The 22,903-nt window shown below is 32.7% G+C and overlaps 1 protein-coding gene across 2 annotated transcripts in view; it reads left to right on the top strand.

The window, feature by feature from the left end:
* The window catches only part of LOC145693181 (farnesol dehydrogenase-like), a 70,359-nt gene that overhangs the window by 35,262 nt on the left and 12,194 nt on the right, over window positions 1-22,903 (top strand). The window contains exons 3-6 of one of the 2 annotated variants that reach the window (XM_081768952.1): window positions 2,016-2,145; window positions 6,340-6,469; window positions 10,215-10,358; window positions 11,772-13,833. In XM_081768952.1, coding sequence (XP_081625078.1) covers window positions 2,016-2,145; window positions 6,340-6,469; window positions 10,215-10,358; window positions 11,772-11,810 — 443 coding nt within the window. In that variant the 3' untranslated portion in view covers window positions 11,811-13,833. Of the gene's footprint in view, window positions 1-2,015; window positions 2,146-6,339; window positions 6,470-10,214; window positions 10,359-11,771; window positions 13,834-22,903 lie in introns of those variants that run through there. The other variant, XM_081768951.1, reaches the window with a different exon arrangement.

The raw sequence follows: 22,903 nt of genomic DNA, 5'->3' as shown, positions 1-22,903 counted from the left end.
TCATCTTTTTCTTCACAAAGATTTTGTATGAACGCACAAAACTCTAAACGTTTCTGTCTGTTACTTTCACTGAGACTTTGCAGCAATTGCAATCGATAAGGATAAAACTTGAGAAGTTTGCGTAGAATGTTCCACACAGTCTTTTGAGAGATTCAAGTTCCTTTCCTGCATGTGTCGTTGATTTCCTCGTGCTGCGAGCGTAGCTCGCACGAACGCGCTCAGCTGTTTCATTTAACATTGGAAGACTTCCCGTGGATTTCTTCTTACACAGACAACCTGTTTCTTCAAATTTATGCACCCAGTCATAAATGGACTGCTGTGTGGGTGTTTTTTTTTTTTTTTTTTTTTTTTTCATACTTTGTCCTAAAATGACGTTGCACTACAGTAACTGAATTTGTCTTGGCATATTCCAGAACACAGAACGCCTTCTCAACTTGACTCGCCATATTTCTCCAAGCCACGTCAAGGTCAAGTTCGAGAGCAAGGTCGCTTACGTCACACACCCGTCACTGAAACAAAAGAAAAACTGTCCGCCGCAAAACTTGAAGTATGTACGCATGTACCACAGGTTAAAACTTTTTACTCAAAAAATACATAACATTTTATACATAGTACAACTTGTCCATTTCTTTTAGGCTAACCCTGTATAAATAGCTTATATAAGATAGTTGTAATGTCATTATATTATAGCAAACTTCTCTCGATACTTAATTGTGGAATTATATTCTGAGGTAACACATAAGTGAATAATATACGTACGTTCCTAACACAGAAAAAAATTAGAATGATGTTTGAAATGGCTAAACGATCTTCATGTAAAAGTATGTTTAAAAAATGTAAACTGTTAACATCACCTAGTTTATACATATATATCGTATAATATGTGTAGTTGAACATAAGCAATTATTTAATAAATATAGTTCATTCATATAAAACTCAATAACACGGCAATATGTATGTCATTCATTAGAATTATGCAAATTTAATAGAACTGTATATATAAATTGTATAACAAATAACTGGCAATGTACAAGAATATTCATGATATAGGGGTATTTAAAATGATCTGCTACAGTTATTATCAGAAAAGTCATATCGAAAGTTTTTACTGATAACATAGAAATAATTGGGGTACAACCTCATACTGTAAGCTGTGATCAGGCAAATAAACATTTTATGAATGACATACAAAGTACGTGACAGTTTACTGTTTAGTTTTAGATTTGGTAAAACTGACCAGAGGATAGCCTAAACAACTAAAATATCATCTAGAAAAAAAGTAAAATATTATCCAGTAATAAGTTGAGCAAATATTCTTTTATTGTATAATTTGCGAACATTTTATGATAAAAGCTAAACAAATTCAGTGCAAACTATAATATTCAATAACCTGATAATTGGTTTAATGTTTCTCCGAGTATGTTTTCAAATCCCCATTCCGCATAAATGCGAAAGCTTCCTTCACGATTTTATTTTAATTGTAGTCTTTGAATCTTTAACATCCGTTAATTTTAAAATCAGTCAAGCTAAAATTTTCAGTTACATATGAAGTATGTTAGTTGTCTATTTAACTGCAAATAAGTTACATCTAACATATGCTTCAATGCGTTTTGTTTTTCCGGTAAAATCCAAGGTATCAATACACATTCCAAATTATGTCATTTAATTTCCTGTTGTTTGATATGCTTGATTTGACTGACATAGCTTAATACTTTCATTGTGTTTTGCTATTGTTCCGCAAGAGCACATTTCAGTTAAATGACGAAAAAAAAGAGTTATATTCGGGTATTGGATAGAACTAAGTAATAATAATAATATAATGGAATACTTATGCTAAAAATAATTATAAAGGCCACTATGGTACTAATAATGGAAAGCTCAGTGGTGACCATGATAATTTATTGGTTTTAAATCGAATTGTCAAATAAATTAGTGCTAGGTTTCTGTCTGATCGTGTAAAGTGGAAATACGATGAAACTACCTAACCTAAAATAGAAATTATGTATTTCTTTCAGAAAGTCCCAGCGAAAACTTTCGCCAGATGCTGAACCTGAACGTATTGGCTCTTTCCATCTGTACCAGAGAAGCTCTGAACTCAATGAAAGAACGCAACGTGAATGATGGTCACATCATACATATCAACAGGTAAGTAAAGAGACCATTTTCCTTATCTTAATATTGTTAAAATAACAGATCCTTAATATTGTTAAAATAACTCACAAACTTGTTCATACGTCTGTTGCGCATAAAGAGGTTAGCGAGTTTTTCCTGTAACGCATATGTGCTAGACATTATCTGTACAACACAATGTTGATATAAGCTTTGTAAAGAATTCATGTGATATAATTTTGTCATGGGATTATTGGTGTCCTATTATTATTTAATAATTGTTCTAAAGACAACTCTGTACTACGTATATATCAAAATAAGGGTTTCAAATCCTAATTTTTTATATATTCACATCTTGTTCTTTTGTGAAAAACAATGTCACTTGATGCCATGCCTTGTTGAATTTATTTCTTGAAGTGTTGGCCACTTCAGTCTGCAGATCTTAAAAGAATGGGATATGTGTAGATTTTTTGGAAAGAAATGGATTAAGGATCAGAAACGGAATGGTTTAAGAGAAATCTCATAAGAACAAGATATAGCTGGGGTAGAAGGATGAAATCAGTGATAAACTACATGTGTGTCCATCGAATATAGGAAGAAGCACTCAGAGATGTGAAAATGATTCCTACTCTTGGAATGGATTATGTCTGAGAATTCAGGAAACAGAAAAAGTGGAGGAAAAGATAGAGAACGACAAAGTATAAAAGCTGCAGATTCAAGTAATATGAAATAATAAAAGTACCTTATTTTAATCCTTAAAATAAATTATAACAATGCTGTTTCAAAGTTTCGCTCTCCTCTTCTTTGTCAGGATTTTGTCAGAAGCACTGCTAAATGTGTAACATAGTGGAACTTTTGGATCTCAAGAAATCCTGTAACTGTGATGAGATCTGTTAAAAGGAAATCCTGGGCAAGTTTCACACTTCGAACTTATGATGAGTAAAATTACAAAAATGTCCCTCTTAAAATACGTTACAAAGCAGGAAAAGTGTTCCACAAAAGATTGGTGTACTGAAAATAAGATCGTATTATACTAGTAATTGTAAATTGTCTTACTTGTAAAAAATTAATTCTTAAACTTAAGTAGCAAGTGTTAATGATTATTTTAATATATTGATGGTATAAATCATGGCTCGGCTTCTCTTCCTGGGAAATTTTGAGTTTTTAAAAATATTTTAATTTTAATGGAGAGAGAACAGTACATTCAACTTCTCTTTTATTATAACACACACACAAAAGTTAATTACTACATTCTGAAGGAAAATCCTCAAAAAATCAAGAATTAAAGAAAAATTGGCTATTCGATAGGATAGAAAAAGTGCAAATCGGTAGACAGAGTAAGTTTTCTAGTTCCGACGAATTGTTTACAAAGCTACTAGATTAACATTCAACGACAAAAATGTTTAGTAAAAAATTTAATAGTGCTAGCAATAACTGTTCTGAAAATGTAGTAGATTTCGTAGAAGAAATTATCATTTAAAATTCATGAATAAAATAAGACTTCATTATAACTATATGTAACACTTATTGAAGCCGTTAAAATGCTAGAATGTTTAAAACGCTATCTACCAGTTTCTATTTTTTTTCTTAAAGTTTTGATAACAGTAAAGAAGAAATTCATTAAATAATGATGTTAAACTAACATCATACCCAAAATAGCCGTTCATGGCTTTAATTTTGTAAACTGAACTGTCTAAAGCTCAAGATAAAATGTTACCTGAACGGAAAACAAGATTTTATACCAAAACAAAAATGATTCTGTTTCTATTTCTTGGTTTCTGATACTTTTATTTTGCCTGCTAGGTTGAATTTAAGTAACCACTAAAACACATATCGTAACTTCCAGGTATTTGATAAGATGGTTAGGCAAATGAAACGGCATTTTGAGATGTGGGTTGCATAACTTACATTTGCTGGCAATAACTACAATGCCAGTTTTAAAACTATTCAAAATAGCCAGCCCCGGACTGAACATTGGATTCGCAAGTACTGGATATTGTAAATGCATTTTCTTAATTGTAAAGTCCGCTGCCGGTACAGGAAATCAAAAGTGGTACTTGAGCAAGAAAGTCATAAAAAATCAAAGAAGCGAAAATTTGTTTTTCCCTTCAAAGGCCGGCTTTTTATTAAAAACCTCTATCAAAAAAATGTCAGCTTTTTTTACATTTCTAATTCTTATGCACCGGAAGCAAGGATGTTCGCTTTGCAATGGAGACATCTTGCCTCTGCAGAAGAAATACAGAGACGTGCCGTCATCAGGAAAGTCACTGTTTTGTTGGATTGTCAAAAGGTGGTTTACACAAAGTTAAGCAAATGATGGTAAGCCATTAATGCTAACTCATACTGTCAAACGTTGGGATCTTAGGCACTGCCATCAAGAACAAGAGGGGAAGCAAGTTGAGCATAGACATCGTTCTCCTTCATAACTACACAATCCTGCACATCGTACTCACAAGCAAGACGGTTTGCATAGATATGATAGAATCCGTCCTACAATCCAGGTTTGGTACTACTTAATTTTCATGTTTTCTGTAAAGTTAAATACCGGGGCCAACAATGATTTGCCAATGATGAACAAGTTCAAATGGCTGTTCGCCGTGGCTTCTTGGTCAATGAGTGCGTTTCAGTGGAATGGGAATTAAACGGTTGACGGAATGTTCAAATCGCTGTTTACAGAGGCTTGGGAACGATGTAGAAATATGATGAATAGTATCTGCATCGCTTTGCATTGTAATACACTCAATACAGTTTTATTGACTTCCTGTAATTGCCAAATTTCGTAAACAAACATATAAAGTGTTACCGAATTTCGTAAGTAAAACACAAATAAGATGTCAAATTACTTTAACCAATTTACAGTTGTTTAAGTTTTGGTTGTTTCCAGATATCTCATACTAAGTAATATGTTAAGTGGTATACTAGTAGTATTTCTAGTATAGTATAGTATTTGTTACAGTAACATTCACCGACCGATCAGATAATTTGGCCACCTAACTAATAGCTTATATGCTTTCCTTTTGCTTTCCAAATAGTAGCGACCCGATGTGGAAGGGATATGAGATATCAGTAGTCGTAAGCTGTTATGGCTAACCAAGCTATGTGTAACTGCCTTCAATGTTGAGGAACAAGTGGTAGTGTCTCAAAGAGACTGGATGGTATTACATGTGTTCGATCGAATTTAGATTCCCGAAGCTTCGGGGCGTTCCTGGAACAGAACATGCGTCTTGTCATCTTGGAAGATAATAGTACTACATGGTAGATGTACTCAGTTTGCCTGTAGATCATATGAGACTCCACTCATTCGTTTAAGTATTACCATCAGGGTACCTAATTCTTGAAATGTAAACATTCAATACACCATTCATCTTCCCTGTACTGTTAATATTCATGAGTTCTTTAGCATCTCGTGGTCTTTCCGCCAAATATACATACAAACATTAACAGTGTTTAATCTGACTTATCATCTCAGCAGACCTTTCAGTATTTTATAATTCATGTCTTATGTTCGTTGCATCAAGTGAATCGTTATCATTACTGAACTCTGGTAACGCGGGAGGCATTTACTTGAACAACCCATACGTGCGAGTCCCTGCTCCCGCCAAGTAAACTTTGTGGTGGACAAACATCGTGTGCGTGAGTTTCCTCAGGGCTCTCCCGTTTCCTCCCACTTTCTTCGTTCCACCATTTCATTCATTTATCATCACCGTCTCTTTTGACCTAGCTGGCATAACCGTGGGACATAAAACTCAAAAAATTCATTTCATTTCCATACGTGTGGGTGTATGATACATGGTCATTGAGGATGTTTTCGAGTTGCATACGGTTGTATTGGGTAGTTAGGTGTTTGACCGTGCTGTGCCTGATAGTCCGTGCCAGTCGCTGAGTACCATGCTCACTCTGATAATGAACCCTGCGTCATTATTTGAAATTTGCGAAAGTTTGCCACTTCCCACTGCTGACAGCTACTTCTGAACATACCACAAATACAGCCGTTAGTGCGATTCAGGCAGCAGGCAATCGGAACCCCACGATCTGACTTTTCTCAAGCACTGATAAATGACGGTGTTTATTGCTCATTACGAGCAAAATTTACTACTGAATGAATACTTATGTATTAGCAACAAGACTGGAGGAGTGGTTAATTCATTAACCGGTCGGTGTAATATATGCATTTTAATAAATCTATTTATTGCATGGAGAATCTAATTCGTGTTTTCTTTCTTCAAACAGTATTGCCGGTCACCGCGTTGGTCCATATCCACTTTTCCATTTCTACACAGCTACGAAGCACGCCGTCACTGCTCTTACAGAAGGACTGAGGCAGGAATTAGTTGAAATGAAGTCTAACATTCGGGTGACGGTAAATATCTCCTAGTATTGTCTTAATTTGTTAAGTATGCATTAATACTCTTGATTTTACAGAATTGGTAAAATTGGTAAAAGTACAGACCACCTGACTGAACTTTCTCACTCAGTTTTTTTTCTTTTTATTTGAGTATAAATCATGTAATACTATAGTTATATCTAAATATTTATTAATGAAGTACGAACAGATTTTTTTTTTTAAAAAAAATCAGAAAACCATCAGTACACTATCATTTTTTCTTTTGAAAGCAATGTTACGTCATATTGTAGAATTACAGGGTGTCTATCGGTCACGAAAGTCACAAAAGTCATGAAATGTAGCTTTTGGGAAACGATTTTTTTTTTTCTGTCAAATGTAAGTCGAAATTTACCACCAAAAATGTTTATGGTCTGCTTTAGACGCTACTAAATCACAAGCAAAGCACGAATCTATCGCATGCATGAAAATTTGGCCCAATTCGTACCCAGATCACTCTTGAGAATGTTACTAAATTTTGTGGTTTGGGAAAGAGAAGGTCACGAAAAAGTCACGAAATTTCATTTTGGAATTGTAGTAGACACCCTGGATTAGGATTTTTATTTATTTATTTATTTAATTTATTTATGAAATATGAACCAAGTTGTATACTTTCTTCAAAAACTTCGACTAAACTCGTAGTCCTACCACTAAACTACTTCTTCTGAATTTTTCTTTTGAAAAGTAGGTTGTACCTAGTACTATATTGTCAGTGAAATAAATGTTTATGAAATAACGGGATATAACAATTTTCCAAAAGCTCATTAAAAGATTTTTAAAAAATCAACTTTGATTTTGTTTTATTGCCAACAAAACATGAATGAAATCACTGTTGCGATTTTTGATAAATTCATCCGAACGAAACTCCCTCCCTCTAGAAAACAATCCTTTTTGAAATCCTCTTGAAATGCTTTTATAAAATGGGTTACACTATGTTATATAAGATTTTTAGTAAATATTTGTGTGTGAAATATACAATAGCATCAGAAATCAGTAGTAATCAGAAAACAGAAAACGAAAAAAAAATCACCTCGAACAATAAATTAACATATCTATTTTTTTTTTCTTTCTTTCTTTCTTTCTTTCTTGGAGAAATGACTCAAGCCAGTCAAATACTTTTTGTTTAAAATCTGAATAAAATCTTTGGATTCATATTTTGGAAATTGTCTAAAGATTGACAGTGACCCGATAATCTTCTCGTGCTCAGTAGTTCCAATGTGATCATTAGGGCTTGGATTTATATGCCCTAAAATAACTTGAAAATATGCACTTAAAAGTCAGAAAATGTGCACTTAAGAAACATTTTATTCGTTTCATATTCACTTGCATTTAATTTTTGCTGCGTGTAGAATGAATTTTCAGTGCTCTACTAGATGTCCAAGGTGTTGTACTGTCAAACTTTGTATATTGTCTATTAAAATACATTTATAGACTTGAGAATGACTTTTCAATAACTGGTGTGATTGGACTATTTATACAATAGCACAGAAAGATCGAAACGCTCATCTGGCAAAGATTTCCTGATTCCACACCTTTACTGGTTGATTGATTTGATTTTTAATCATGAGATTGAGCTAATCATCTTATCCAGCTTTTTAAAACCTGTTTCTAGTTTTGTCCGAGGTAGAACTTAATGACGACAGTTTTCTATATTTCTCAAGTTCGAAAGACTCGTAGAGGGATATGCTCCTTGAGTTTCCATTGGTTTTAACAACTGTCTAAAAATAGACTGTGAAGAAGATTCTTTTGCGTGGAAGGTATGCTAGAAATGAGTCGTCCTATTTATTTAGAAGGTGAAGAAAGGGATGTCTAATACACGTGAAACTACTGATTCAGGCCGTTAAGAACATTTAAAAGATTCGAAACTTCAAATATATGCAGAAATATACAAATATCCGTAGAATATGCACTAACTTGCGAAATAGATAATCATTTGTCAGATTTGTAATTCGTCAAAAAAAAGTTAGAAGTGTTAATTCTTAATTGATGGGCCTTTAACAACTCTTAGCGATTAAAAAAAAAATCATATTTTTTCTCAAACTGCGAAATGGATATTCTGCAAGAACTTTCTTTTTATGTGTATTGGTGTTGGTGTGAGGGAGGGGGGTAGGAATGTAAGTTCTTTTTCCCATAATAGCCTCAACTTGCTTCGAAGTTTGAGTCATGAACTCCTAAGTCGTGTAACGAGAAGTCACACACTACTGTGTGTGTCTGGTATTTAGTATGACGGGAACATGATACATACTTAGCATTATTACTACATTTTACCCCCCCCCCCCATATATATATATATATATATATATATATATATATATATATATATAAACTTGTGTTTCTCGTAGAATTAAGACATACAAAAAAAATTAAATCATAATTTTATTATTTTTCTCAATTTTATAACTTCATTAGTTATCAGTTTTGTTCGAAAATAGTAACTTTCCATAATAACCCGTTAATTTTACCGGGGGCCGCGGTGGCTCAGTAGTAGAGCGTTCACCTCTGGTGCGTGGGGTCTCAGGTTCGATCTCAGCTCCTCCCCCCCCCCAAATGAACCTTTTGGTGGACAAACACCGTGTGCTTGGGTTTCATCGTGGTACTCCCGTTTCCTCCTACTTTCTCCATTTCATTAATTTCTCATAATCACCGTCTCCTTTAGCCTAGCCGGCATAACTGTGGGACGTAAGACTTACAGATTTCATTTCATTTCCATTAATTTTACCATGCCCTTAATTTTATCCGTTAAATTTTTCGGAAACTTTCACAACTCAAGATAGTTTTCATTACATAATACTATAAATTGCCGTCTGTTGTTTGAATTGTAATCTATAAATTTTTTAAGTTAATTTTAAAGTGAGGATCATTTTGAAGTAAGTTCTCTTCCTTTAGCTTGTCTTCAGAATGCCAAGGACATATTCTTCACACGCTTTATAAAATTTAATTTATTTGTTTCAAGTTCAGATACCATATTGTGTAATAACTATTATGAACCTTAACTGATAATTTGGTTAAGACTCGCTAGTCTCCCAGCATTATTTTTTCTTCCTTTTATTTATTTATTTATTTATTTATTTATTTATTTATTTATTTATTTATATAAATATCCGTGGTGTCTAAGTTCCTTTCTGTTTTCACATGCTTTTGACTACGCTTTTACAAGACTATTACGCTAATTGCAAACTGTATATATTTACGTCTATGATATTATTATTCTGCATTAATTATCAACCAAAACATGTTCAAATTGATACTTAGCAATGAATTACCTCCAAGTGCGTCTCAATTGTAAATTGTCAGCCTGTTTCGACAAGTCCTCTTGTCGTCTTCAACTGGTTGGAAGTTGCTACTGCAAACTTGCTTTTAACTTTGTCTATACCGCTAGGTATTTTCAAATTGAGAGATATTTAGGGATACGTCATTGCTAAATATTAGTGTGTCAAAATTTATTTCGTAAAGTATCAAGATGATCAATTTGATTGCTTGCAAAATTGTTCAGAGAAGTCTTTAAGTATAAAGAAATGCAATATCAATATAACATAAAATAAATTTAATAAATTTTCAGTACTATTTTAGTATTCGAATTGATAGTTATTTAATTTGTTTTAGTATTTTGGAAGCGATATAGTTCTAATATTTTGAAGTACGTTATTGTACATTTTTAATTATATATCATAACACTGGTAGATGCTGGTAGTGATAGCCTACATATTATTTTGGCTGTTTCTAGAGTGTGAGCCCAGGCCTTGTAAAGACTGAAATTCTGGATGAGGTTTACAAAGACGGTGAACTTTTCAAGAAAATACCTTATATGGAACCTGAAGATTTGGCTCAGGCAGTAAACTATGTGCTGTCAGCTCCTCCTCGTGTGCAGGTAATTTTTTTCTGTATTTCGCTAAAATAGTAAGTGTTCTTTTATTGCGTAGTTCTGTAAAATTATCAGTTTGCTAGCTTTTGTGCTTGAACGTGCTTCTGTTCTATTTGAAAATGTTATGCATTAAGGTTGAATTCTGAATTTCATATCACATAATTCGAAACTCGTATTTAGGTATTTTATTCCATTGGGCCCAAGAAAATTTTGCAGCCCTTTCTCTTTATTTATTCGTATTCAGTATAGACCTAAACAATACTGCCACGTGCGCTTACATTGAGTCAACAGTGGGCCAACACGAATTACGCAATTATAGAACTAAACACGAATTACGCCGGCAACCAATAAGCAATAGCCTCAGCACTTAGTAGTGTTGTAACGAGAAAACTCGGCCGCACTGTAGTACCAATTAATTTCTAGTGCAGATCTCCCTTGTGTTTTCTCCCCCATGGATAGCTTCTTTTTTCCACATACCTTGCTTCGATTTTTAGTACCGTCCGGGCTCATGCGTGAATGCAAACCTGCACAACCCAAATAATAATACTAATCAGAATTAGCGCTATTACTCTTATATTGTGCCCCTTTCTGGCTAAATGTTCAACGCAGGTACTATCTGTATATGGTCTCAAGTTCAATTCCCGAAGAGGATACTGAGCTCGGAAATACTACAGATCCAAATAGTATGGTCCCGTCTCATGTAGCCTTGTTAAAGCCTAATCAATAAAATCGATCGATGAATATTTCATAAAGAATTATTAAATTAGAGGCTGTGATATCTTAATTTTTGTTTTCCTGCAAAATTACAAAACCCTTAATAACCTTGTTTTTATTAAATGGAACAACTTATAAAATTGTATTTGAAATTCTCAAACTGGACAACTACTAAACCAGTATTAAAAATGTAATGAGCAATTATTTTACAATATTGATGAACATTTAAGTGAAGATTTAAAGTTATTAATTCTGAATGCTGTGTAAAAATTATTGGTAATATCTTAAAGAAATTTTACCGTGCGATATATATTTTTACCTATTTTTTTCACTATGTGATGTATATTTTCGCCCTGTTTTAACTGTGACATAACCATTGTCTGTAATCGCACTAATGAAATCAGTTATTTAGAAACCATAAAAAAAAAAATTCAAGCTTGTTTAATTTTACTTCCAGGTACATGATATTCTTATCTTCCCTACTGGATCTGCATGATGTGTCAAACATTATATATATATATAGGACTGTGTTCGTTAGAAATGAGTTTACAGATTTGTTTGCTTGTTACATGTTTGTCGTTTGTGAAGTAACTCATGCATGTTCTTTATTTGAAGCTTGTTTCAATAACCTAATTATTATTGTTTTAAACGGCATGAATAAATGTTTGAGCTTAGAGTAGTTATGTGTTGTTAATTTTATTCCAGGTTCATGATCTTCTTATGTACCCTACTGGAGAGATGTAACTGAGATACCCGTAACTTTGAAGTATAAGCCTTACAAATCACAAAGTGTTCCACTGAAATTTGATTGCTTTGCATGGCTTTTACCGTTCTTAATATTGTTTAAGCTTCTGTGTTTGCCTGAAATTCCGACACTAACAATATTGCTCATACTTTTCTACTAATAATCATTAATCTTTCTAATAAGTCTTATTTCTTTCTATCTCTTTGCTTGAAAATGCTTGGGTTCATATTCCTTCTGAAGTATTTAAGTCTTAAATCTGTGATCACAGTTGCTATTCTAGATTCGATTTTTTAATAGTTTTTCAGTTGCTACACTTTAAAATACACTTTTAAAAAATTGAACTCACTCGAAGCTTGTATCATTTATTTTTAACTACTCTTCTATCCTTCTTAGTTTTCGTTGTTTATGTCATATATGTAGTTTTCTTCTTATTTACCATTCTAACCCTATTGTGTTGCATATTTCTGTAAAATTTTATAACTCTTCGATAGGTCTTTCTTTCTTCGTACCATAATTCCATTGTTACCCGCTTACCCTAGTCACTGCACTAATACATTGCACATTATTTTTCCTTTTCCTGACCTTGTAACCTAAAAATTAAGTTAAGAAGTTATCAATAATGCATCTCCTTGTTTTTGTTCTGTAGTAATTTTAAAGAAAAATAACCTTTAATATGTTTTAATTCTTCATTGTTTCGTGGAGGATCGTTTTGGCTGGTTCTATTAATTTTTGTGCTATCTTGTTTTCAGTATACTTTTTTCAAGTCAATATATAATTCACGTATATCGATGCACCATATTCGTAGCATTTTTCTAATGTCTGTTGTACTGTAAATATTTGGTCAGCAGTTTATCTTTGGAGTCTAAAATAATAATGATGTACTCCACTAGTGATGATAAATAGATTGCTCATTGGACATCCTTCATCTCTCATACCAATAGACAGATTCTGCTATTCAGTCATTATGGAGACGAAAGATGTTGAAATGAATTTAACATATTCGTTTACATTTCGTATAGTTGAGAGTTCTTCGGTTTCTTCTTTGAATCCAAAAGTTGTTGATTTCTGTCATTTCTGTTTGAATTTCAAATATTTGGTGTAGTCTTGTGTTAGTGTACTTTGTTCTTTCCAATAGGCAAATTCCGTTATGACTAAAGATACGAAAAATGTAAAGGGAGGGAAGTTATGGAATATCTGGAGAAGTGGAAAGAACAATTAGCCTCTTTTCAAAATATGAAAAGAAAAGAGCCAATCTCAAAGATTTTATTTAATTGTTCGTAATATTTAATTCAATAATGATTTTCAATAATATATATAATATATCAAACATCAGCTCCTGTAATTTTACACTCCAATTTACCATTTTTCTTATGCAAAAAGGATATAGTACTAATTATCAATTCTTTGACCTCTTGTTCGCATTCATCATGATTTATTCTTCTAATTCTTTAACCTCTCGATTCAAATAATTACTATAGTGGATTGTTTTCTAGATAGCTATTGCTTAGTTAACTTAATCTTTTCTTACTATTCCTCCTGTTCATCATCTTTCTCTTTTTCATATCAGTTTCTTCATCGTTATTCAGTTATTTAAAATGTCATTCATCTATTTAATATATATTTTTTTCCTTTGTCGATCAGATTAAGTTTATCCTTTTAAAGCATTGGTTTTAGTTGGAATCCTTTCTTTTCTTCTTTTAGATACAAGTTTCTTATCTCTCTTACATGCTTCTACAATTGTATATTAACATCTTACGCACCTGATCCCGAGTTGGATTCTGTTAGGGGGATACTTACTTCAGATACAAATCCTAGTAGTGGTTCGGATACCATTTAATTGATTCCGCCTCGTATTGTCGTGGTGCATATTCTACTATTTAAGAAGAAATCTTGGAGAAAGTTACTAACGTTTTCTAAAAGCTTATAGAAAAAGTTTTAACCTATCAACAATAGACGTAAAACAACTGAAATATATAATTTCAAAAACTAGTAACTTTAATCAATAAATTTAACGTAGTATTCTTTAAATATATATATATATATATATATATATATATATATATATATATATATATATATATATATATATATATATATATATATATATATATAATATCATTTTGTCTTTAATTTGTTTTAAAAATTCTTTTTCGTGTTATTCAGGAGAGTTCTTTTTAATGGTTAATTTACTTGCAGCCCTTTTCTCTTTATCCATGCATCGATAACTTGTATCAAATTCTCACTATATTTTACTGTGACCTTTATTTTCTCATTTTTATTTTCTTTTTTTAAAAACAACGTTTCAGACCTCTATCTTCGTTATTATATTACGTATGAGTAATGTTCCATAATTAAATGTATTCTTTTCCGTGCATTTACCATATTTTGTATATTAACAATCAACAGTAACTTTTCTGAACCTACACGAGCGTTCTTCGTTTCGTTTTAAATGGAATTATTGCAAAAAGATTTAAGTGTATATGAACTTCACCTTTATATTCCCGAAAGTTATCACTAGTTTAGAGGAATGTAAAGACGAAATCTCCAAAGGAATTTACTTCTAAGAAATCACCTATAAGTAGATCAGATCGTTGGTCTCCTCTCTTGAATTTTAATTTCAATCTTATTATCCCCCCTTCCCCTTCAAAAAGTAAAGAAAAGTACCGAGTAAGTACAAACTTTTTTGTTGGCTGATAATATACAAGAATGGTAAATGGAAGGATAATAATATATTTGATCTTTTTTCAGTTGGAGAAATATAATTTGTCTAGTAGGCAATATGTTGATCATTAAAGTTGTTCCCTTATATTTTATTGATCCTCTGTATTTCGTGCAAAGACAGTTGTTAGCAATTTACTATAGACACCTACTGGTTATGGAAGATCACTCTTTTCTCTCTAATAATGGAAAATATGGTGAAGGGGAATTAGTTAGCCTCAAAACTCTTTCTTCATAGCTGCAATGCTGTATAGTTAGATTATAGTAACTAGCAATCTATAGAAAATCCAGAACATTCTCCTCGGATCCACATTGAAACAGTAACTTCTTCAATTGGATTCCTCTTCACTTCTTAAGAAAGTGTGCCTCAAGTTTGATGCTACAGTGTTATCTCAGAACGTAGAATACACCCAGTGTTCTTCGCTTTGCTTCGTAATGACTTCGTAAGTTCGATCTTTGTAACCATATAATCATTTGTATAAAATATAAGAAATAACGAGAAATTTGTACTATCAGCTTCGTATGTTCCTTTTTTTTTTCCTTCATAATGTTTATTTCCAGATGAGGTTTAATAATTCCTGAAGATTTATTATTTTACTTCATCACAGAATAACATCCTGGTAAAAGAGGCACGATGTTTAAACAAAGAGTTTAGGAGATTTTTTTTTTAGTCGGCCCACGTCATTTTTTTATTGTATTCATTATAATAATCTTATGAAAAATGACAAATTTGTTAATTCCAATTTATGCTACCTAATACAAATAAATTAACCTTTGTATTTAGATTTAAACTGTTTTTAGGCCTAATGCATTTTCAGTAAATGTTCTGTATTTGACATTCTAAGTAATATTGTTTCCTTTCTTTGTAAAATATTTTCGCAGTCCCAAATTAAAATGAAACTGTTACCACTATTACCGCTAATTAGTATAATTAGAGTAATAGTAGCAGTGAATGAAGTAATTTATTATGTTCCATATCTAATGGTGTGCTAATGTTTTGTTACGACCACTAATGTTTGTATTATGTATAAAACTCCTTAGCTTCTTGAATGTTAGTGTAACAACAGTAACAAAATAGGCAGTGAAAAGTATTACTGATGAAAACTGGTGCTAATAAACTGTGCGTATTACAATATTCACACGGAAAGTAACAATGTAAAACACTTTTGAAATTACTGCACTGTGCCAAATTCCTCCAAAATTACGCTTTATGTGCAATAATCTTGATACTAAAAATCTTAGAAGCGATTGTGTAATTTAATCGACCTACCTTTTAAAATGTTGGGTGTTACAAGAGGGAGAACTGCTGTAACGCGTTCTTCAAACTTGTTTCGAGTTATCTGGGACCTAATTATTTCTCGCCAACAATATTAAAATTTGGAAAATAAAATACAGAAAATTAGGACATTTTGATTCCTTTACACAACAAACATTTTTTTGTCATTATATATTTCACATAATTTTCATGGAGATGTTGATAATTCAATAAATAACAGTTCATATTCCGCCAGTTTTATTTTGTTAGAACTGACGTTTCAAACATGTAACTGCTTTTATCGTCAGAGTTGTACTAATTTAGAGAACATTTGTATAATAAGTTTGTTATAATTTTAGTTTTGAATGTACAATAATCAAGTATTGTTAAAACTTTCAGTTTAATTTTACAATTTTAAACTTATAATTTTCATCACATTATTATTATTATTATTATTATTATTATTATTATTATTATTATTATTATTATTATTATTATTATTATTATTATTATTAACGTTCTTCTTCTACTACTACTATTACTACGAACCATAGTCTTGCATTATTTCCATAACCAATAGAATAGGCTCAGATATAGGCCGTGATTCGACCGTAAGTACAAGACCAACTTTCACAAGAGGTATGTGGCAAGCGGAGTACTTAACACTGAAGCCGTCACTCCGTCATTATCTTCAGTCAGTCTTGAGTGGAGTGACGATGAGTGCACAACAACGTCTGACACCAGAGCGGTTGCTGTATAAGTTCGAACTCAGGCATAACTCTGCGGCAGCAACCCAAAACATTTTTCATCCAAAAAGGAATATGGATTGAACTACAGTACAATAACTTGTTTCCAGAAATTTCGTGTAGATTGTACAAATGACGAAGATCAGCCCAGGTGTCAGGCTGTCTCAGTGTACGACACACCATTGAAGAAAATCTATCCAGCAGTACATGGCGATTGTCAAAGCTACTTGGTGTCCCAGTCCACTGTAGTGCGTAATCTTCAGGAAGTCGGAAAAACCATCAGGAGCTGCCGTATTGTGCCACTCCAACTTATGCCCAAAGGAGAATAGATATGTGCCGACAACTACTGCAAAATCCGTATGATGTAAATTTCCTGACAGTTGGAGCGGATGTATGCTGCATTGTGCCAAAAATATCTTGCATTGGTAGACCGAAAGTATGCCCTGCTGTAACAGGTTAATGCAACCCACACACGGTTTGAAAAACGCAAGAAAAATGCAATAACTTAATAACATCGAACTGATACCACAAACGGTGAATAGTCCTATTATTGCCCTTGGATTACTACGTGTTTCGATCCACGCCGCACTTCCTGTAATAACGATGCTTCACCAACCAGTAGAAGAAATCCTTCCTAGCTAAGCGGTTAGCGTACGCGCTCATGTGGTTCAATAGGTACCGTCTCATAACCTCGCTGCTGAAAGGGACGCTAAACTTAAAATCAACCCAACAAATCAATAAAAGGTGAAAACGCAATGACTGACTTATTTGCCTTTAAGGACAAGATGTGGTGTCAATGTTTAATCTATTAACTGGTAAAAAATTTGGTTGCAGTTGTATACCAGAATATTGCAAGACCTATGACTTACCCCTGTATTATTATTATTATTATTATTATTATTATTATTATTATTATTATTATTATTATTATTATTATTATTATTATTATTATTATTATTATTATTATTATTATAAAATGTTTCTTAACAAACTTTATATTAATCCGTGGTTTTGGTAATGGCTGACGTATTTTCAAGCAATATTTTGATTTTCTTCTAGTATATGTGTGGTTAACGCTGATTTTTAAAAACATATTGATATAACCGTATATGTCTGTTATGTTCCATACATCTGGTCTTAATTAAGAATGTTAAGAGAAGTAATGGAAGTAAAACTAAAAGAAACATCATAAATAGAGAAGAAGGTTTAAAATGAAATTTGGAACATTTTATTACAATAATAGTAATTATTATTATTATAATTATAATAATTATAATAATAGTAGTAGTAGAGTGAAGGAAAATAAATAACGATGATGATAATCATAAACTGTGAAAATGATAAATTTTAAAAATTATAATGAAAGTTTTAAGAATATTTGATAAAATTATAATTGAAAGTATTAGAAAATGTTCTTAAAGTTGGTACAACTCTGATGATAGAGACAGTCGGCTGCCTTTGACACGTTAGTTCTAATGAAGTAAAACACAGGTGGAATATCAAAAGTCTTATTTATTTAATTACTTTTCGTTATTATTTCTCATCAGGGAATTTTCTTGCGTTGATTACACTTCATATGTTTATAAGTGTAGATTAAAGATGGTAGAGGTACGTAGGTTATTATAAACAGACTGCATTTTTCCTGGCTCTTTAGGTAAGGTTTGCACACGTCTTCATTGCAATACAGGACCAGGTAACAGCAACGAAGAATGTATTCTTTGTGTAACGCAACAATGCATATTAAAGAACGGCAGATGCAAATTTTGCAGAGCAACACCCGGAACTATGCAGCACACATTATCAGCATCAAATGTAGAGATGGTTATGTCTGAATACACTAGTAGGCGTAAGCAAGCAGCTGAAATACGAGCATGCAGTACGGGTAACACTTTAAATTTCTCGAGGATCAAGATCTTTATTATAACTATGAAATCGCAATAATATTGGAAAATGAAAACAACCTGGACAGGAATTACTCAATAAATAATTGCAGCTAATATACTATACATAATATCGGTGGTAAAAAGGAAAATTATACTTTGAATATATGATGGTGTGGCAACTGTTGTGGAAAGTCAGATAGCTAAAATTTACAATTTTATTGCTACAAACTGAAGAAAGAAAATTACCTAATATCCTAATTCTTGTATACAAGACTTACAACTAAGTAAGTTTTCTTCCTTTAGCTTGTAGCAATAAAATTGTTAATTTTAGCTATCTGACTTTCCACAAGAGCTGTCACTGATGGTAGTTTTAAAGTTCTTTACTTTACGTAAAGAACTTCAGGGGGAAGAAATTGTTTCTCCAGATAATCTTCTACACTTCCATAATGTTGAAGCTTGGCTATCCCTTTGAAGAAAAATATATCTAAAAATGACTCTTTAGATACTCCTGAGTACCATCAGTGACATCATCGCTATGAATATCTCAACTATGTTGACATGATTTCAGTTTTGGAAACCGATAAATATTCAGTAGTGCAAAGTTAGGCGAATAAGAGTAGAAAGTAACAGTACAAAACTGAATTTGACTCCTCCAAATGTTACTAATTAGACTGGTGCGTTATCTTCAAGCAGCAAAAAATCTCTATGCTTTTTTTTCTTTCTTAATTTAAGCTTTTAGTTGTTTCAGTTGTTATAGGTACTATTTCTTAATAATTTGACGCTTTTCGAAGAAGTCAGTGATGTGAGGACTCCTTCACTGTTTTAGAATACCGAAGCAATTAGCATGTAGACTGATGTCTAATTTAGTGTAGTTTATTATTTTATTTTTACATAGTTAAGGTGACCAATTACATAGGAAACTTCAAAACATAAATAAAATACGTATAGCAGCACGTACAGAACCAAAATTATGTACACCTTGTCTCAAAAAGGTTGAGCGCATTCTTTACTGGTGTTTTGAGGCAATAATTTTCTAAGTCCAGCTTCGGGTATCTTCGGGAAAAAGTAAGCCAGGTTCGAACCTCCAAGCCAGCCTTTGCAATCGGGAAAAAGTTTGCAGATGTGTTTTTCTTCTTTTAAATATAATAAGACTTGTTACCAAATGTTTAAAATAGCAACATTGATTGAAATACTTAATGATACAATATTTCAAAACCTTTTTTTTTTAATGCCAGCACATGCTTGTTTGTCATTTAGCTCTCCATACGTAATGGAACATTTAAATACGTTAAAGAATCTTTCCATATGTAAAAGAATGCTCAAAGTTAAGAAATAGAATATAATTATCGCCTGAGTACTAAAATAAAAGTCAAAGTAGAACAGAAACAGCGTTTGTAATGGATATGAATGTCATAATTATCTTGAGATCCGTTATACATCGCTAGAAGCATAGTTCTAGAAGTCCTTGTGCTAGCTCATTGGTAAGCCGTCGGATTTCAAATCATAAGGTTGTGAGTTCGAATCCCGTCTAGGTTAATCCTTTATTTAAAATTATATTTTCCGCAATGCATGAAAAATTATATAAAATAATTACATTAGAATACATAAGTTGTGTATATAAAACATAATCATTGCAGAACATAGTAATTATTATGTTTAAAATATAACATCTGAGATAATTTTCACAGTAGGTCGGTATTATATATGAGGATGTAAATACAAGTTAAGAAACTCGTTCAATAGCAATAAATAAATCATGTAGTGTGTTTATTTGCAGCTATTTGTCATATAGAGGGTAATTCTCAACATTCATAATACAGAATGTCATTTATGTTCTTGAAAAGGTATTCGATGCATAAACAGAAGGTATAAACTGAGAATCCAAAGTCGGAACGCTCGCAAAAAAAAATTCATGAACCCCAAAGGTCACGTGAGCAGACTGGAATTGTCCTTATGAAGCATGCCACAGCAGAAAGTCTTTACATAGATTTTCAATTCAATTCCTGATATATGCTTTTGCAATGTGGAAATGGTGATGCCTTGAGTCGCCCTCTCTCGCTCGCTCACTCTCTATTTATACAGAATATAAAAGTGGATTTATGTGTGTATTTCAACATAATTCTGATATATCTAGAGCAATTTTAACTATATTTCTTACAGTCTGGAAAAAGAGTATTGTCGGGATACATATCAAAAATGCTAGAAACGGGTCGATATTAGTATCGAATCCATAGTTTCGTGGTCGCTTAGGTGAATAGTTCTACTTTCAATTCAAGTCCAATTAAGCTCCCATTAGTACCCAGGGTGGTTACGTAGCGACATAAAGATATCGAAATCATTCGATATTAGAATCGAATCGTAAGTTTTCAGCGCCGCTAACAGTGCAGCATTTCCCATTAGTCCACATTAGTCCACATTTCACATTGGTCCCATTGCCTAGAGGGCAACATATTTGCAGAGAGCAAAGTTTAAAACTTGAATAATATTTTAATTTTTTCCGTATGAAAAAGTCATAAATCAAGAGCAAATATACTATTCCACGAACAATCCTCTTTTACTATTCTAATATGTTTAATAATAGCGTAAGAAATCTAATAGTAATTCAGAACATGTTTCACAGTTGTTATTTTTTGTTACATAGTTGTAGCTGTAGCATGTAGTGAGTGGAATTTAACTGTAATAAATTCACTAATTAACCATATTCGAATTAAGTTTTATTTTTAAGTTCGGGATGAAGGGGCGGAGAAATATGTAGTTATTGGGGGCACCGAGCTTTTCAACATTTTACTTTCAAGATCTCCCTTTTTCTTTTGTCATTTGTTCCTAATAAAAAAAGTTCAGTCACTTTTGGATTGTCATAGGATAGTAGGAGTTGGATTTTGGGATGCAGCCTGTGAGATTCTAGAGGAGCTAACTGCTTGAAAAAATATTTTTGAATCATCTGTAACATATGAAATAAGGATATGTATCATAAAAAATTGAAAGTAACTATGTCTGCGTAATCATCACGGTCAAATTGCAAAGTCAAATGAATTGACGTTTGGTATATAATCAGGCTCCAATCCCAACTGGGAAGTTATCATACGCGTGTCACTTTCATTATAATACATATCCTTAGGGGGAGTAGAAGTCCGAATTGCGAAAAATTTAGTATCTCACAAGCCGTTCAACTGAGAGCTGAAATTCAGCATATAACTCTTTATTAAAAATAAAGAGAATATGTCCTGGCATTTTTTAAAATTATCTTTTATGAGCGGGGGGACGGGGGTGCATTTTCTATATATTGGAAATTGGTAGTGGGTTGATTTGTAAAAATAATCGAAAACGATTGATATTAGTTGAGAAACAAATTGAGTAATGCAAACTAAAGTTCTTTTTGAATTTTATACCCACTGCTTTCTATTTATAATTGTTGAAGCTGGTGTTTAATATATGGAGCGTTCCGAGCATAAGGCAATCAAGCCATAAAGTTAGAGAAAAATGGCCATAAAATTTGTGGTCTAAACTTAATTACATGGGCATTTTCAATTAGTACGGCATGCTTAATTATATAGAAAATTAGTTTCTCTCTCTCTCTCTCTCTCTCTCTCTCTTTTTTTTTTTTTTTTTTTTTTACGTTGGTCTACTTTTCCTTGATTTGAAACTTTCAAATTTCACCCTATTTTCTACTGAAATGTGTCTGTAAGGCAACAAAGAAATAATTATATATGATAAATTTAAATTCATTTTAATTTGGAAGATGAGAAACACTTTGCCATTATATATCGTAAAGGTCAGACCCACCAGTATTGTAACAGAGAGGTGCTTGGGCCATTAACGGTAGAAATTCAAACTCCGATAAATGATAATTTCACAGTCTTGTTTTATTACAAGTGTAACCTCTTTAGTCAATGGAGAGGAGGACGTGGACCATCGGTCAGAGTTGATGTCGATGGGTTTTGGTGGGTCGGAGTTGGTCACAATGGTTCAGAGTGGTTCATAGTTGGTGGTGGGTGAGAGTGGATCACGATGGTTGATGGGTCAGAGTGGGACAATGGGGCATTTGGGTGGTGGGTGATAGTGGGTCATGGATCAAATTTTCATTGACCCACACCATCTCTGGTTAAAATTGTACTAAAGATAAGAGGCACCGAAGATGCATGTCGGCTATTATGCTCAAATTTTGCTCATGGATAGTACTCCACCAGGAAGTAATAAATCTGAAATGGTTCACGGTATCACCTAGAACTCGAGATGTAGGGGTTTGTCTGATTGGCTAAATTAAGACGTCAATGATTTATCCTTCAACAACCAAGCTTTTTATGATCGTTTCCGTGGGGAAGTCAGAAGAACACGTGCCTAGTAATCGTAATATTGATAGTTTGCGTCCACCCCGGGTATTTGTTTTGTGTTTTTTTGATTCACCTAAATATAAACAAATCACACATATAGACATTTTGACATATTTTGGGAGAGTAATTTTGTGGTTCGTTGGCGTTTCATCGCGTCTC

This window comes from Thermobia domestica, chromosome 8 (assembly GCF_964235325.1).
Source record: "Thermobia domestica chromosome 8, izTheDome1.hap1.1, whole genome shotgun sequence".
Taxonomy (NCBI): domain Eukaryota; kingdom Metazoa; phylum Arthropoda; class Insecta; order Zygentoma; family Lepismatidae; genus Thermobia; species Thermobia domestica.
The sequence above is the reverse complement of the archived record's forward strand: the minus strand, read 5'-3'. Positions and strand labels throughout refer to the sequence as shown.